Genomic DNA, 17,407 nt, shown 5'->3' on the forward strand with positions numbered 1-17,407 from the left:
AGCCAGGAGGTCTTGACCTGGACCTGGGGGGATATTGGCCCTGGGGGATATTGGCCCTTGGAGCTGGGCCTGGGGCTGACTCAGGAGGTCTCTTAATTTGGGAGGGAAATGGCCCTGGGGGCATTTTGGCCCTGAGCGATGAGCCAGGGGGGATATTGGCCCTGGGGGATATTGGCCCTTGGAGCTGGGCCTGGGGCTGACTCAGGAGGTCTCTTAATTTGGGAGGGAAATGGCCCTGGGGGCATTTTGGCCCTGAGCGATGAGCCAGGGGGGATATTGGCCCCAGCAGGGGGGGCTGGAGCTGGGACTCACTCGGGGGATCTTGACTTGGGAGGGAATTGAACCTGGGGGGATCTTGGCTCTGGAAGGGTCTTGGTCCTGAGAGGCTCAGCCAAGGGATCTTAATTTCGGGGGGGTAGGACCTGGGGGTGTGTTGTCCCTGGAGTGCTGGGCCTGGGGCTGACTCAGGGGGTCTTGACTCAGGATGGAACTGGCCCTGGGAAAGGTCTTGGCCCTGGAGAGATCTTGGGGCTGAGCCAGGGGGGCTTGACCTGGGGGGGAGCCTAGACCTGGGGAGGTCTTGGACCTGGAGGGCTGGGCCTGGGGCTGACTCAGGAGGGAACTGGCCCTGGGGGGATCTTGGCCCAGGGGGGTCTTGGTCCTGGGTCTGGTTCTTGAGAGGGTCTTGACCTGAAGAGGGACTGGCCATGGAGGGTCTTGGCTGGGGGAGCCTGGCCCTGGGCCCAACCTGGGGAGCCTGTTGGGGGGGTCTAGGCCAAGCCCTAATCCCTCTATGCGAAGCCCCCCTTCTCTGGGGTGTGCCTGGCTCCAGGGGAGGGGGCTGGCAGGGGCCCCCCCAGCCCCTCAGGATCACTGCACACTTCTAGGGGCCTGGCATGGCCCTCCTGGGAAACTCAACATCTGCCTTTGGAGGCTGGGAGCACTGGGAACACCGGGAACACCAGGACATTGGCCAAGGCCACTGGGGCAGAGCTGGGGTGAGCAGGGGGAGTGGGTGGGGTGGAGAGGCTGCCACCCCCTGGCACCTCACAACCCTCTCAGGGATGGGGCTGAGCCGTGTGACCGCCTGGGGAGGCTCTGGGGACAGGCACCATGCCAGGGATGTGGTGCTTTTTGGCAGTTCCAGCTTGGCTTCCCACCCAGAGACCAGAGTGGCAGCACCACACTGGGATGCACTGGATGCCCTCAGCCCCTGGCACCGGGTTCCTGCTGGCCCTGGAACACCCACCTTGTTGGAAATGTAGGGGTGGAAATGTGCTGGGTGGGAACAATTCATGTTTGTGAAATAAACATTTTTTAAGAGAAATTGTGTCTGTTGATGAGTGAGAGCTGCCCACATCCCACATTGGGGAGCTGCCACTCTCCAGGAGTAGTCTCTGGGATCTCTTGGCATTTTAATCCACTCCAGCACGTTCTCAGCCTTACCTATGACAGGAGGTATTGGCAGTGGCTGAAAGGGCTCTTTTTGCACCGAGCAGACCTTTATTTCCGTGAAAAATGCCATATGGAGCCTGCGGCCTCACATGTTCCTTGGCCGGGCAACCACTTGGCAAGGTGAGCCCGTCCCTCCCCATAAATGCAGGTGCAGATCCTTCCCCTTCCAGAGTCCTTGGATGACGCCAAAGGTATGTCCTGCTCCCCTCTCCTCCCGCACCACAGGAGCTCCCCAGTGCCACCTTCTCCAGCTCAGCCTAATTTTGCCACAGCTCTCTGCCGGGGCTGAGCCTGGGCACAGCTCAGGGTCCTCGTAGGTGTCTCTACCTGGGAGGTGCAGAGGCTGCTGTGCCCCCCGGGGAGTGGGGAGGATTTGTGGGGCTTTGGGCAGTTTTTGGCATGACCAAATTGTGGCATTACTGAATCTCTGTGTTACCAGCTGGGGGGACTGCGGTGTTGGAGGGAAGTGTTTGCAGCCACAGCGAGGGTGCAAGTGGAAGAGGCGAGGGTTTAGCCGGAGCAGCTTACCCAGAAGGAAAAGCAAGCCCTGAGGCAGCAAAACCTTCCTGGGGCTGGAATTTGTTGTGCCAAAAGCTGGTGTGTTTGCCTATTCTCTCAGCCCATCTTATCAGGTTCCTGCTTGGGGCACCTGGGCTTGGGCAGGGCTCAGATCCCACACACTGGTGAAATATTACCCTAGGGAGTGCAGAGTGCCACGGGAAATACTTCCCAAAAGCCTTCCCCCGTGGGTGGGAGCTGCTGTGCTGCCTCGGTGAGGGGTCCTGAGGGACGACAGCGTGGGTGAGGATGGGGCAGGGGCAGTGCTGGGAAATAGGGGGCAGGATACCCCAGGTGAGGATGTTCCAGGTGGGAAGGGAGTTGGGGAGGAGTGTTGGGGGGATCCATCCTTTCCTCTGTCCTAGCACAGCTGCTGAAGGGTCTCTGGGGTCTCTGGCACAGATGCAAGGAGGGGTGGGAGAGGCACAAGCCAAAGGACCTCAGTGTGCCTGGCCACTGCCACCCACCCCAGGCCAGGAGAGGTGTCCGAGCTGAGCACGGTGAATGAGGAAGGGACCGCTCTGTGTCACCATGAAATGGCATTTACTCTTTTGCCAGTGAATTTTCCTCTCTGGCCTCGTGAGTGGTCTGGCCTCCCTCCAGGAGGGACAGGCAGGATGAGGCCTCACGTGATGGATGTACACAATCCCTGGATCCTGGTGGTTCACTGGAAAACAGATGCTTCCCAGTGAAACCAGTATGGCCAGTGGGATTACTCTGGTCACCTCCACCACCTGTGCCAAAACCCTAACCCAGCCAGGAGGGCTGAGCCCCTCCCTGTCCTTCTGCACACAGGATGGCAGCTTCCCAGCTGGTGCTGTCCCTGCTGGCTGCAGCTCTCCTGCTGCACGTGGCCACCGCGCTGAAGGTCGGCGCCTTCAACATCAAGGCCTTTGGGGACACCAAGATGTCCAACCAGACCGTGGCAAACATCATCGTCTCTGTGAGTGCAGGGGAGAGGAGCAGGCCTGGACACTCTCTGCTCTCTGGGATGCAGTGACCCTGGGACAGTGGGACACCAGCTTTCTGTAGGCATCCATCCATCCATCCATCCACCCATCCATCCACACCTCCATCCATCTCTCCATCCAAACCTCCCTTCACTCACCCATCTGCTCATCCCTCGTCACCATCTCCCACCTCAGGCCATCTCCACTCTTGCTGATGCCCACCCCAGGGTGGGCAATGCTTGGTGCTGCCCAGGTTCCTCCCTCGGAGCAGCTGCTGGGATGATGTTGGTAGACAGATGGGTCTGTGTGATCCCAGGGTCCTTCCAAGGCAGAGAAGACCAGCAGAGGAGCCCCCTCCTTGGGACAGTGAGGGAGGTGGGGAGGGGTGTCAGGGGGAATCCGTCCCTTGCTCTGATCCAGCACAGCTGCTGTAGGATCTTTGGGGTTTCTGGTGCAGACTCAGGGAGGGGTGGGAAAGGCTCTGATGGCCTCCCATTGCCAGCCTGGGAGCCTTTGCAGCCCAGCTGAGGCACCCATGGGTGTCCCACGAGCAGCTCTCGGCCAGGGGAGAGCAGCTCTGAGCTTGTCCTCCCAGATCCTGTCGGAGTACGACATCATCCTGGTGCAGGAGGTCCGGGATGCCGACCTGAGTGCCGTGGACAAGCTCATGGACCAGCTCAACAGGTGACCCTGATGGCACAGTGTGAGGGTGACTGCAAATGGGATGCTGGGCTGGATCCCAGCTGGCATCTCACCATGCCAAGGCACCCTGGCTCAGCTGGAGAGAGCCTGATGGGTGCTGGGGAGCACCAGGAGCCTCCTCTCACCCTCTCCACACCTCCCCCCCAGTGCTTCTGGGCAGCCCTACAGTTTTTTGGTCAGCATCCCCCTGGGTCGGACCAGCTACAAGGAGCAGTACCTCTTTGTCTACAGGTAAGGGATGTCACCAGGGTCCAGTGTCCCCTGTGTCACCTGTTGCCCTCCCCAGCAACCCCCAAAGGGCAATGGGTACCTTTAGAGGTCCTGTCTGTGCCAGGAGCTGTGCTGGGGGCTGCCCTGCTCTCCTCCCTCAGGTCGGACATGGTCTCCGTGCTGGGAAGTTACTACTACGACGATGGCTGCGAGTCCTGTGGGAACGACACCTTCAGCAGGGAGCCCTTCATTGTGAAGTTCTCCTCACCCACCACACGTGAGCAGAGCTGCCATTGGGGGATGCCAGACCTGGCACAAGGTCCCCTCCACAGAGGGCTAAGCCCAGAGCTATGCCTGCCAACTGGGCTCCACAAGGGTCCTTTAGGGCAGTGGGACCATCTCCCACCCGTGGGTGCCCAGGGGTCCTACATACCAGCTCAGCATGGCTGGCACTGCCTGCTCTTTCCCACCGTGTGCCATCTCCTGTCAATTCCCGTCACATCCCGTTGTCTGTCATTTCCCACCATGTGTTCTGTTCAGTTGTGTGCCATTTCACATCTCCAGCTGCTTCCCATCGTGTCCTGCATCCCATTATTTGCTACCTCCCATCTTGTGCCATATCCCGCCATCTTCTTCCTCCTCTTGGGTTCCATCTCCCTCATGTACCATCTCCCATTCCCTGTCATCCCCCATCTCTGCCATCTCCCATCATGTCCCATTTTCCACCTTGTTCCATCACCTACCCCATGCCATCACCTCCACCTCCTTAGAACCTCCTCGGGGCACATACACTCTCCCATCTCTCCCACCTCCATCTCCTTCCCCAAACCATGGTGGCTTGGAAAAGCTGACAGGAAACAAGCAGCAAACCCTACACAAATGAATGCAGTTCCCCACAGGAAATTCCAGTCTGGAGGACACACACACCACCACAGACACCCTTTCCCTGCAGCAGCTTTTCCCAGCTGGTAGCTGGGGCTTGGCCGGGGGTGGTCCCTGTTGTTCCTGCTCCCTTCTCAGTTGCTGCAGCTGAGGTGAGGGCTGACAACCACCTGTGTGGCAGAGGTTCAGGAGTTCGTGTTGGTGCCCCTGCATTCCGAGCCCAGCCATGCGGCGGAAGAGATCGACGCGCTCTACGACGTCTACACCGACGTCATCAACAAGTGGGGGACTAATGTACGCAATGGCAGTGAGCTCAGCTCCTCTCTGAGGGCAGCTGAGTGGGCAAGTGGATGGACTTGTCCCATGGGAGGCCTCTTGTATCCATTAGAGCAGGTGCCACCCCAGCAATCTTCAGGCAGGGAGTTGCAGGGTGTCTCCGCTGCCTTTACAGGGGGCTTGTCCCCGTGCACTGCAGTGCCCCAGGGGGGTTTGTCGCCACCCCTTAAGAAATTAGGGAGCCCCTGCTGACCCATAAGGTCCATGGGCAGGGACACAACGTGCTGCCCTGCAGGACATCATCTTGCTGGGTGACTTCAACGCCGACTGTGCCTACGTGACCAGCTCGCAGTGGCCGTCCATCCGCCTGCGCTCCCTGCGCGCCTGCGAGTGGCTCATCCCCGACAGCGCCGACACCACCGTGGCCGACACCGACTGTGCCTACGACCGGTGGGTGCCCTGGCGGGGGGCAGTGGCTGGCATGGGGGGGCTGGCAGGCACTCACACCCTCGTGCTGCCCCGGCAGCATCGTCGCCTGCGGCACCGCCCTGCGCCAAGACATCGATCCCGGCTCCGCCACCGTCAACAACTTCGAGCAGAAATTCCACCTCCAGCGCAAGGATGTGAGTGAGGGGCCAGGGCACATGGGCCCACCAGCACTGGGATCCACCCCACCATACCTCCTGGGAGTGTGGGTGGGCTCCTTGTTCCTAGAGGCGTGCCCCAGGGTGGCCCGACCCCAAGTCTTGCACTGAATCAACCCCCTAGACTGAGCAGTTTGGGAAATGATCTAAATTTGGGGGTTGGAGAGGAGTGTTGGGGTCTCAGCCAGCCATCCCAGTGTCTGGATGAGCTCAGGCCCTCTCTGCTCTCTCCCACACCCAGGCTTTGGCCGTCAGTGACCATTTCCCTGTGGAGGTGACCCTGAAAGCCCGCTGAGCCTGTCCCTGTGCCGGTGGCTACCAGGACATCCCGGCGTGCACCTGCAGCCTTCGTGGAAGCCCACATGCCACAAGTGCCAGCCAAGCTGCCCACTATCTCTGCAAGGAGCCACTCTTTTGGATCTTGTGGGAGTGGGATGCTCTCTGCTTCCATTAAAAATGAGCCTCTTCCAGCCTTTGCAACTCTGGAGGGAAGGTCCCTTTAGTCTCCCCAGCAGCCCCTGGCATCCAAGTCCCCCATCCCCTGCCAGGGAGGTCTCCGGGGCTGGGGGACCCTTCTGCCATGGAGACACCTGGACCCACGGGGTGGCAAGCACTACTTCCCTTTCTGCAGCAAAAGCAGGGACACCAGGAAGGGCCTGGGAGGCTCCAGGCTTTCCAGGGCACAGGATGCTCTTGCCACGCATCCTGACAGAGCCCGCCTGGCTGCGGGATGGCTGACGGGACACTGACGGTAAGAGTGGGGGGAAGTGGAGGATGTGAGTCAGTTCCCAGGGGGTTTGGTGCTTCCCAGGGGACTTTCGGGGTTTTGGTGCTGACACAGCACTGAGGGACACTGGACTCATCCCGAGACTGGGTGTGAGGATGCAAAACCTGGTGTCACATTGGATGAGGTGTGAGGATGCAAAACCTTGCCTGAGAGCCCGGCAAGTCCCGGCATGGGCTGCCACCGTCTCCCTGCCTGTCAGAGCCTCCTGATCCTTCATCACCCCGGGGTGATGCTGGGGGCTAGCACGGGAAATGCCACTCCTCTTGGGCTGCTGCTTTGGGTCACTGGTGGGGTTGCTTTGGATGACAAGTAGGGCTGCTTTGGGTCACCAGCGGGGCTGTTGTGAGTGGCTGCCAGGGCTGCTGCAGGGGTGCGCAGCTGGGGCTGGCGGTGCTCGTCTGGTGCTCACCTGCCTGACCCAAACACAGGCCATTTCCTCCTCTTCCCTCTAATTACACTGTCTGAATCACCCAATTAAGGTCAGTGCCCTTCACCTCCTGCCTGGCCACTGTGGCCACTCTGTGATCTGGGAGGCCACCCCAGTTGGCTGCAGCCCCCCGAGTCCCACGTGCCCACCCATTCCCACTGGGATGCTCCAGCCCTGTCAAGCCTCCAGGGCTGCCCTTTGCTGTGTCAGCACAGGGGAGGCTGTGCTGGCCCCACCCTGTCGTTCTGTGGGATTTCTGGTTTCCCAATGCGGGAAGGAGCCCACAGTCATGCCAAAACCCCCACGGGGGTGTCCGACTCATCCTGCTTTGCTGGCAACTCCACTGGCAATAAAGCCGCCCATCCTGCTGCCGGGAGGGCAGAGGTGCTGCACACTTGGCAAGGTAAGGACAGATCCAGGCTCAGCACCTTCAGCTGTGAACCGGGAGGGACTGGGATGAGCTGCGACGAGCTGGGATGAGGAGCTGCTCCTTACCCTAACAGTGGAGGCTGTGGCAAAGTTTAAGGACATGGAACAACCTGGGGTGCCGGCAGTGGTGGCTGGGGGTTGGTGGGTGATGGAGAAATTCCGGCGGGGAGTGGAGCTGGGTGATCCTAGGAGCTGGAGGAGGTGGATTCACTGTGGTGGGATGGGATTTATCTTCTCTGGGACCAGCGAGCTGTCAGACTGCCTGTCAGAGGCAGTGCCCATCATGACACGCTGTTGTACAGCAGGACTGAGGAAGGATCTGCATGTCCTTTTATTTTTCTACCCCAAATCCAAAGGAGTTTTCCAAGTTCAGCTCCCATCTCTGTGACTCAGCATCCCTCCCTGCAGGATGGGGACTGTGACTCTGGCATTGTCCCTGCTGGCTGTGGCTCTCCTGTGCCCGGCCACTGCCACCCTGCGTGTCGGTGCCTTCAACATCCAAGCCTTTGGTGACACCAAGATGTCCAACAAGGAGGTGGCAGAGATCATCGTCAACGTGAGTGCAGCCAGCACAACGTGGGGACAGGCTGGGCACTGGGACAGCCACAAACGTGGCTCCTGTGCCAAGGACATGTGGCTGAGGATGGGATGGCATCCCAGTGCTGGGGATGTCCTGAGTGGATGAAGGCTTGGTGGGGACCATGGTAGGGCATCAGACACAGCCACAAGTCCCTCTGAGCCCCCCATGGGGACATCTGCCCTGGGACCGAGGGACATGTGGGTCCCCACGGTGTATCCAGCATCATTCCAGGGTGCCTGGCTGGGAGGTGGGTGGGAGACTGGCTCTGAGCTGGCAGCACGTTCCCTCCCACCATCGCTGTCCCCCTTGGCCTCACAGATCCTGCTCCGCTACGACGTGGTGCTGGTGCAGGAGGTGCGTGACTCCGACCTCAGCGCCGTCACCGAGCTCATGGAGCAGCTCAACAGGTAAGAGCGGGGCTGGGGCTGGGACGGCAGCATAAGCAGGGAAAGCCAAGCTGCCTGAGCAATAAAAGGCAAAAAAAAAAAGGTCAGCCATCGGCAGAGAGGTTGTTTTTGGGAAAGGGAATAGAAGAAAAGTGCTGGGGTGCTGAGCAAAAAAAGCCGCTCTAAGTAATCTGGTGAGGGGAATGGGGATACAGGTGGTACAAATCCCTTCTGAAAGCTGTAACCCCACCCGAGCACACAGGATGGAAAGGAACTACAGCTCTGGCAAGCTCCATCTCCAAAATCCAACAGAACAGGGCAGAGGCAAGAGGGGGGGATGAAGTGGGTGGGGATAGGCAGACCCTGCACCCCAAGACTCTGTAAGTGGCAGAAGGACCCTGGGACGGACCCAGTGGGGGATGATACTCTGAGGTGAGTGGCTCTGGCACCCCAGGAGGAAGAGGGGCTGCTGGGGTGGGCTAAAACTGGCCACAGCAGGGCAGCAGCCCCTCCACCGGCTGAGTGCTGACCCCATTTTGGGAAAAGGCACAGCTGAGCCCCAGGAGGAAGCTGCTACCATTGTGTTGAAAGCTGGGAGTGCTCCCGAGCAGGTCCACCCAGCCCGTGTCCTCGCCCCTTTGGTGTCCCCTCCAGCACGGTCACAAAGCAGCCTGGGCAGGGAGGGTGACGCTGCAGGGCCCCAGGCTGCTCACTGACCTAATTCAGCCCTGCTGCAAAGGGAGGTGAGGAGCGTCCCCGCAGAGAAAGGGGAGGCAGGAGCCACCCTGTGTCCTGCTGTGCCCAAGGAGCCACCCCGGGGTGGGACACGGGGGGGTTCAGAGCCATGACACCCCATGTCACCTCATGGCCAGAGCACAGTGACCCACAGGGACAGCAGAGCAGGAATGGTGGTGCCAACCCCACGGCTGCCCAGCTCCTGGACGTGCCAAGGCTAACCCAGGATGGTACCAGCCATGTCACTGGTGGCAGCCACGTCACCATCCTGCCTCTGCATTTCCACAGTGCGTCCAAGTCCCCATATGACTACGAGATCAGTGGCCCCCTGGGACGGGAGAACTACAAGGAGATGTACCTCTTCATCTACAGGTAACAGGGCTGGGGGTGCTGCCGCCTGTGCCACAGCACCACGGGGACACCAGCACCATGGAGGGGACACAGAGGCCGTGCTGAGCCCCAGGGTAACCATCCCTTTGCTCCCACAGGACAGATGTCGTGTCTGTGGTGGACACCTACCAGTACAAGGACCGTCAGGACGTCTTCAGCCGGGAGCCGTTCATCCTGAGGGTCTCAGCACCCCGCACCAGTAAGCAGGGGACAAGTGGCCCTGGGTGGTGGCATTAGGTGGCTGTGGTGCTGATGTTCCTCTCCCCTGGCAGAGGTGGAGGAGTTTGTGCTGGTGCCCCTGCACTCAGCCCCACACGATGCCGTCGCCGAGATCGACGCACTCTACGACGTCTACCTGGACATCGTCAACAAGTGGGGGACTGACGTGAGTGTCACAGCACTGGGGGTGGCACCAGGGGTGGGCACTGAGACTGTTGGACCCCCTTTGGGTTCCTGCTCCAAGGCAAGTGCAGCTGGTGCAGGGCTGGTGGGATGGAGACCTTGTTCCTGCCCTGTCACGAGGGATTCCCAGGCACCCAGGACTGACCCCCTACGGGAGGGCTGGTGTCAGAGACAGCCCCATGCCCAGACCATGAGCCTCTCCATCTACCCCACTGCAGAACATCATGTTCCTGGGTGACTTCAACGCCGACTGTGCCTACGTCCAGCCCAGCGACTGGTCGTCCATCCGCCTGCGCACCAGCGACATCTTCAAGTGGCTGATCCCCGACAGCACCGACACCACCGTGGGCAAGTCAGACTGTGCCTATGACAGGTGAGCACCACCCCCATGGCACTGCCACCCCCCTCCCCAGCACCCCAGGGACCCCCTGCCCGCCCTGCCCTACCAGTGGCTGAGTGCAGGGGCAGGAGTTGGACCCACCATCCACATCTCTCTGGCAGGATCGTGGTGTGTGGGGCCAAGCTGAAGAGAAGCATCATGTCCAATTCGGCTGCTATCTACAATTTCCAGCGTGCTTTCCAGCTGGACCAGGAGGAGGTGAGCCAGGACCATAAACCCGGGGATCTAACAGGCACCAAAGTCGAGCTGGCCCAGGCTGCAGGGCTGCCATCTTCTGTTCAGGGGGCTCAGGGTGACAAGGAACCCAAGGGGGGAAACAGGAGAGGGGATTTGGGGTCACTGTCTCAAATTTGGGATTTGTCCCCCAGGGGATGAGAAGAGATGCATGGGGTTTTTCACGGTCTTCCATGGGCAGGTGCAGGCAACACTCCAGAATAAGAGGCAATGCTGGCACAGAGCCCTCAAGTGAGATATGAGGGTCTCAGAGGGCAGGTGCCCTCCTGCCATTGCCCTCCACAGGCCACGCCTGGGCCTCTCCATGAGAGGTGCCAAAACTGGAGCCCTGTGTGTCAAGTATCTCAGGGTTCAGAACATTGTGATCCCCTCCAGGAGGCAGAAGGTTCTGGCAGAGCCATTGACTGCCCTGCAGCCCCAGTGGCACGGTGAGGGGTGAGGGACTCACATCTCCCCTCCTCTCGCCCTCCTCCAGGCCCTGGCAGTCAGCGACCACTACCCGGTCGAGGTGAAGCTCACGGCCTGAGCTCCTCCTGCAGCTGCACACCACGATTCCAGCTCCAGCTCCCACCACCACCAACCCCTGTGAAGGCACCCCCTGCAGCCCCATCCATGAGCCCTGTGCGTGGGCTGTTCTGGATCCTGGTCTGGAGAAGGGTGACAGCCGGCCGTGCCCAGACCCCCCAGGACACACAGCTCAGGGCAGAGCTCCCCCAGCCCACCACGAACCAGAGCCTGGGGACAGGCCACCAGCCAGGACACTGTGACCACGGGGAACAAAGCATCCATCTCCTACCTCACTGAAGATTTATTGACACATCTCATTTCATGATTAACTGCTGGAGAGGAGGGAGGACATCCAAGGACTGGTGGGCTCAGGCCACAGTGTGTGGAGACCCTCTCCCTGTCCATCCCTCAGGGGGGCTGAGCAGGCTTCCCCTGCTCTCAGGGAAGGCAGCAGTGGTGTCAGGCACTCTACAGGACAAAGGGAAGTGCTGGGGCAGCCATGGGAGCAGTGGCACGCCACCAATTGCTGGCACTGCAGACGGCTTTGCTGTGAAATCCTACAGCCACTGCAGCGTTTCGGAGGGTGACTTGACCTCCCAGGACCTGCTCCAGGGTGCTTGGATTCTCAGCTCTTCTTCTTCTTCAGCATCTCCATGTACATGCGAAGTGACTTCTGGATGGACTCTTTTGAGATGAAGTTGATGAAGTTCTTGATGTCTTCCTCCCGGTGAGCGACCAGGTGGTCCAGCACTGCCTTCCTCATCATGGACTTGGTGAGCTGGCGGGCGTGGTCTGTGGAGAGGACAGTGAGGATGAGGAGCACGCCCTGTCCTGAGCCCTGACCAGCTCCCAGCCGCTGCCACCACCACGTGCAGGTGCAAAGGGGAGGGATCCCACAGCAAAGGGTTCCTTGAACCAGCAGGGAAAGGTGAAGGAAAATCCCACTGCCTGGAAGCTGAACTGGATAAATTCTCATACAATAAATTATGACTGTACTGCTCAGTGGGGAAATGACTTATTTACTGGCACAGATGAAGTGCACTTCCTCCTCTTTGTGCACTTCTTCCTCTTTGTGCCCTCCAGAGCCCAGCCTCTTCCCAATACCCCCTCCCAATACACCCCCCCAGGCTCAGGACAGCAGTAACCAAACAAAATTCCTTGTTATTTGAAACTGCTCTGGCTCTAAGCTCCTCCAAACCAACCCCTTCAACCTGTGGCAAGACAGTCTGTTCCTCCCAAACACATTGTAAAAGAAGCCAGCACCACTGTCCCCTCGAGCTCATCCCTGGGCCTGTGCCATTCCACATGGACACGTGGATGCTGCTGGAGCAGCAAGGGCTGTTGGAGCTGACTGAGGCCTCAAGCACCTCACACACACAGCCAGATGCAGTGATGTGGCAGCACATCTGTGCAACAGATGTTTTATGCACACCCTCAGTTTAGTTCAGCTGTGATGGTGAAATGATGACTGACCCCCCCAGCACACTGGGAACCCCAAATTGCTCCAGTGCCTGTGTGCTACAGACACCTCCTCCTGCACAGACTCCTGGCTCTGATTCAGGGGGCGGGTCTGCACAGTGCCTCCTACAAGTCAGGGGAGGGCACAGCTGAGACATGCTGAGGGGTGAGGTGTCACTCCGCCACCAGGACAGCAGGGGACAGAGGTGGTCTGGGATGGGACAGCTCAGATCTGGCAGAGAGCCCTCTCCCAGCCCAGGAACCATGTGCTGCAGTCGTGGAGCAGCCCAAACACACAAGATGTCTGTGCTGTCTGTCTGTCCTCACACCCCCATCACTGCCATCCCCAGCTCAGCAGAGTGCCAAGAGTTGATCCAGACAATGAAAGCAGACTGGCAGCCATCCAGTTGCTCTCACCCAGCCTGTTCCCTCAACTCCATGGCAGCTTTTCTGGGCTAACACCTCCACTGACAGACACATTCAGTTTGTATCTGGAGCTCAGGCACCTCCAGATTGACTCAGCAGGGCTGGCAGGGTGAGCTGAGCTGGAGCCACGTGCCCTGCACACCCAGGAGAGTGTCCAAGGCTTCCAGGACTACTGTGCTCAGTTCTCCCACTTCCCAGCCATCCACACCTTCCCTTTCAATGGAAACTGTTACATAGCTCCCAGGTACCAGCCCTGGCATCTGTCCTTCCCACTCGGATCAGATCCCTTCCTCCCCTGCCAGAGGTTTACCAGGAAGGGCCAGCCACCGTGCCATGACGGCCGAAGCCTTTTCCAGGAGCTTCTCCTCTGGCACCAGTTCATCCACGAGGCCAAGCTTGAGGGCCTCGGGTGCAGGGTGGAGGGAGCCCAGCTGGAGGGAGCGCTCAGCGATCCGGTGCCCCACAACATTCACAAACGTGTCCTTAAACCTGGAGAAGATGGGAGGGAAAGCCACAGTGAGGGAAAGAAACACCCAGGGGCAGCTCACCCAGCCACTGGAGCTGAGAGCACCCTGGTCCCACTCCCCAGGCTCGGGGCTCTGAACAGCAGCTGCAGGCTCAGCCACACCAAGAAAATCATGTGAGAAGAGCCATTTTTGTCAGTACCCCAACAGAGTTCACTCTCCCCTCCACGAGAGCTCCTCACTGGCCCCTCAATGCACAGGTCCCAGCTGTACCCATTTGCTGTGACATGGGCAAACGGTGTGAAAGCTCCTTTCCAACAGTACATTTACATGTTCTGAGGGCAACCAAGGGCCTCAGTATGTTACTGTCCCTACGCTTTCAGAGATCTCCACACCAAAGGATTTTGCAGGTACACACCATGTACCCTGAGAAAAGCATATTCCCAGACTAAGCCTGACCAGTGAGAACCCCCAGCACCAGTTTCAGAGTTGACTGCAGGGTCAGAACTGAGGTCCTTGCTGGTTAAGGACATGAGGACTTTCTGCAACCTGAAAGCTTTTCAGATACCTGCAGGATAGGACAGAAATGAGGTACCATCTCCTGCAGCTGCATCTACCTGATCACTGACACACAACCTACACCTCCATGACCTGTTAAACTGCCTAATTAACTCCCTGAAGACGAATTCCTTTTAGAGACCTACACATGGCCCTAGAAGCAGGAGGCACTGGCCTACCAGAAGGGAGCCACAATGCCCAGCTGGGCTTCGTTCAGGCCGATGCTGAATTTGGGGTTCTCTGCCATGATCCTGTAGTCACACGACAGGGCGATGAGGCAGCCTCCTGCTGGGCTGGACCCCTGGCAGACAGAAGGATGGAGTGAGTCTAGGACATGGTTACAAATATCCCCCAGCTTCACTGATCCCTCCAGAGTAGGGAAGACATGGGGTGACAGAGCAGATGTCGCCCAAATTTCTGATCACCTGATCTGAAACAGCCCTAAGGAAGATCTCTGAGAGGTTATCAGGGTTTCATTGAATCACAGAATGGTTTGAGTTGGAAGGGACCTTAAAGCCAATCTCGTTCCAACCCCCCTGCCATGGGCAGGGACACAACCACTAGACCAGGGTGCTCAGAGCTCCATCCAACCTGCCCTTGGACACTTCCAGGGATGGGGCAGCCCAAACTTCTCTGAGCAACCTGTGCCAGGGCCTCACCACCCTCCCAGGGGAGGATTCCCTTCCATTTGTGACCATCTTTGCCATGGCTTGGTGCTGCTCAGCCCTGCTCAGGATGCCCGTGGGAAGACCCAGCTGCCTTCAAAGACGGGCTGTGGACAGACACCACCGGGAGCTGCCAGGGCAGCACCGCACTGGAAAATGAAAAGAAGACACCAAACATGTAACGACCCATCCACGGACATCGAGATTCCAACAGCATTTCCCTGTTGGCCAAGAACCACAGCTGGAGGAGCAAAACCTGGTGGAAGTGCTGAAATGCTGCTATACCCCAGCAGTGTCTGCAGCTCACACGGTGCCTGCAGCATCCCACGCTTCCGCACCTTCCCACACCCCACACGCTGACAGACACGAATTTCGCCCAAACACCCCGACAAACACATTTTTTGGATTTGTTTCAGCCTGATTTTTCGGCTGTCCCTGCCCACACGGTGCAAACAAGCCACAGCAGGTGAGAGGTGACAAGGGAGGTGGGTCCAAAGGACATACATTGACCGCAGCGACCGTGACCATGTTGGAGCCGTAGAGCCGCAGCCACATCTCCTGCACAGCTCTCCAGAACTCTCCATAGTGCTCCACGTTCTTCCCACACATTTCCATGATGTCCAGGCCAGAGGAGAATATTTTGGGGATAGTCTGGAGTTGGGAAAATACAGATATCACTTAGAGTCACTGTCATCCTTTAGCCCTCAGCGTGGCAGCCTCAGGAAAGTGATAATTATATGCGATATGAGGGTCTTTTGGGGTTCTGAAAATATCTCCCCAGTGCTCCCACAGCCTGGATCATCCCACCACCATGGCCTGCGGTGCTGGGACTCTGCCTGTAGCATGATTTCTCATTGTCAGGGTCCCTGTGTGGGTACAATCAGCCACACAGCACAAAACCTGCCCTGTCCCATTCCCAGGCACCACCTTATCCCCACACCATGCCTGAAAATAAACACTGGCATCTCCTCCAGGAGATCTCACGGGGATGTATCAGGTTGGCAGACAAGCAGATTTGATCTGCATGACAAATGACAACACTTGGCTGCCATTGTTCTGCCAGAAAAGGGCACAGAAGGAAGATCACAGCCCTTCCAAAAACCAATCAAAGCCGCCTCCAGGCCCTCCCATCCCAGTGACCAGTGACCCAAGAGACCAAACATGAGCAAGGGACAACACCTACAGATGTAATGATCACACCCCGGCAGGCACGGTCGTTCTCCAGCTTCTCCAGGCTTATGGAAAACTCAGTGAGGAAGTCCAGGCTCAGGCTGTTCACCGGGGGGCTCTTGAACTTCATCATGGCAACGCCTGTGCCAGGGTAAACACAGAGATATCAGACTCCCCACCACAGCAGCACACACTGCCCTGCCCAGGGCAGCTTTGCCTGCCTCCCTGTCAGCATGTTTCCCACTCCTGGCTCTTTAAAAAGCTCCCAGAGCTGCAGGGCCAAGGGCAAGGTCCTGCTTTTGCCCAGTGAGCCAGGCTCAGCCAGTGATGGACCTGGAGCACGGACCAGGACGTGTAGTGACAATTCACGTGTCCCAAAGACCAGCCACCTTTGGGGTCATGCTGCTCAACACTTCCCTTCTCTCTGGGCTCAACAGATAAAACCTGCATGTTTGTCCCAGCAAACAATTTTGCCCAGGGGATCACACCCCTGACTGAGCCTGCCAGCACCACCACAGGAAGGGGTCTGAGCCCTTGTCCCCTCCCAAAGAGCCCTACCCTGCCCCAAAAGGTCCTCCCCAAATGCTTAGTTTGGGTGCTGTAGCCATTCCCAGGATGGGGACAGCGTGAGGACACACCCAGGGGCCTGAAGGCAGGAGCTGTGAAGCCACAAGAAGAGGCACCTTTGTTCAGAGCAGGGATTGTGGTCTCGTGACAGCTATTCCTGGTAGCAGAAATTCCCAACAGCTGTTCCCTGAAGAAGCACTGCCACTCTACCAGGTGCCCAAAGCAGGAACCCCACAGAGGGGACAGTGACAGCCAGGGCTGGCCTGTGGCACCCCAGCAGCACCAGCCACCTGAAGTGCCCATGACCAGCAAGGCTCCTGACCCCAAACACTCGACTCCAAGGGTCCCAAGCAGCTGCAGCTGGAACACCTGGGGCTTTGGTGGCTTTCCATGCCCAGGGCCACACGGGACAGGGATGGAAATGCCCCTGCCTGTGCCCCACAATGCCCATGGGTCAAGGGTGACACACCACCATACCTGAGCTCTCGTCCAGCTCCACCTGGATCTTGTTGTTGCTGAAGGCACGACACGGGGCGAGTGGGAGCCCGGGGGGCTGCCGGGGGGCCCTGTCCCATGATGGGGGCCGGCAGCACAGGGGCAGCACACCTGGAGGACAGAGACAGGTAGGGACAGGCAGGGCACAGCCCCCACGGGTGTGGGGCGTGCTCCCCAAAACCGTTCTGCATGGACAAGGTGGGACATGGGGACACCCTGACACGCTGAGGGAGGATAGAGGGACACCGCATCCCATGATGGGGGATATGGGAACACCCTGACCCACTGAAGGAGGATGTAGGAGCACCCCAACCCCGAGCAGGGGACACGTGGGACACCCTGGCCCATTGAAGGAGGGTGTGGGGACACCCCAAAGCCGCGGCAGGGGGACACGTGGGGCACCCACGGAGTGACAGCAGGGGGTACCCTGGCGGCGCGGGGGCGCACAGGGGGGTGTCGGGGCCAGGCCGAGCCCGAGGCAGAGCCCGAGGCAGAGCCCGGGCGGGGCGCGGTCCGGGCGCACCTGAGCGGGCGATCCGTCGGGCCAGGATCGGCGCCGCCGCCATCTTCTGCCGCGGCTCAAGGGTACGGGGCGGGGCAAGGGGCGGAGCCGCCCCGCCCCGTGCCCCTTAGCCGCGGCAGAAGATGGC

General features: G+C 59.2%; 2 protein-coding genes across 2 annotated transcripts; one reads left to right on the forward strand and one right to left on the reverse strand.

The window, feature by feature from the left end:
* The first annotated feature begins 2,224 nt into the window (after window positions 1-2,224).
* Window positions 2,225-10,973, forward strand: DNASE1 (deoxyribonuclease 1). Its single transcript, XM_017808678.1, is given in 18 exon segments — window positions 2,225-2,256; window positions 2,809-2,956; window positions 3,559-3,647; window positions 3,813-3,896; window positions 4,037-4,152; window positions 4,939-5,051; window positions 5,329-5,483; window positions 5,560-5,656; window positions 5,919-5,963; window positions 6,664-6,773; window positions 7,729-7,876; window positions 8,219-8,307; window positions 9,310-9,393; window positions 9,510-9,648; window positions 9,686-9,796; window positions 10,032-10,186; window positions 10,315-10,411; window positions 10,923-10,973. Coding segments are annotated over 17 exon segments (1,830 nt in total). The 5' UTR covers window positions 2,225-2,256; window position 2,809.
* Window positions 10,974-11,231: 258 nt separating this feature from the next.
* On the reverse strand, window positions 11,232-17,357 carry ECI1 (enoyl-CoA delta isomerase 1). Its single transcript, XM_017809011.1, has 7 exons — window positions 17,281-17,357; window positions 16,740-16,868; window positions 15,709-15,836; window positions 15,030-15,176; window positions 14,040-14,161; window positions 13,149-13,327; window positions 11,232-11,746 (listed from the first exon to the last, which is right to left on the reverse strand). The coding sequence occupies exons 1-7, from the start codon at window positions 17,321-17,323 to the stop codon at window positions 11,580-11,582; spliced, it is 915 nt and encodes a 304-aa protein (XP_017664500.1). The 5' UTR covers window positions 17,324-17,357; the 3' UTR covers window positions 11,232-11,579.
* Between the last annotated feature and the right edge of the window lie 50 nt (window positions 17,358-17,407).

The sequence above is a fragment of the Lepidothrix coronata genome, unplaced genomic scaffold (assembly GCF_001604755.1).
Source record: "Lepidothrix coronata isolate B3197 unplaced genomic scaffold, Lepidothrix_coronata-1.0 Scaffold24, whole genome shotgun sequence".
In the NCBI taxonomy this organism is placed as follows: Eukaryota; Metazoa; Chordata; class Aves; order Passeriformes; family Pipridae; genus Lepidothrix; species Lepidothrix coronata.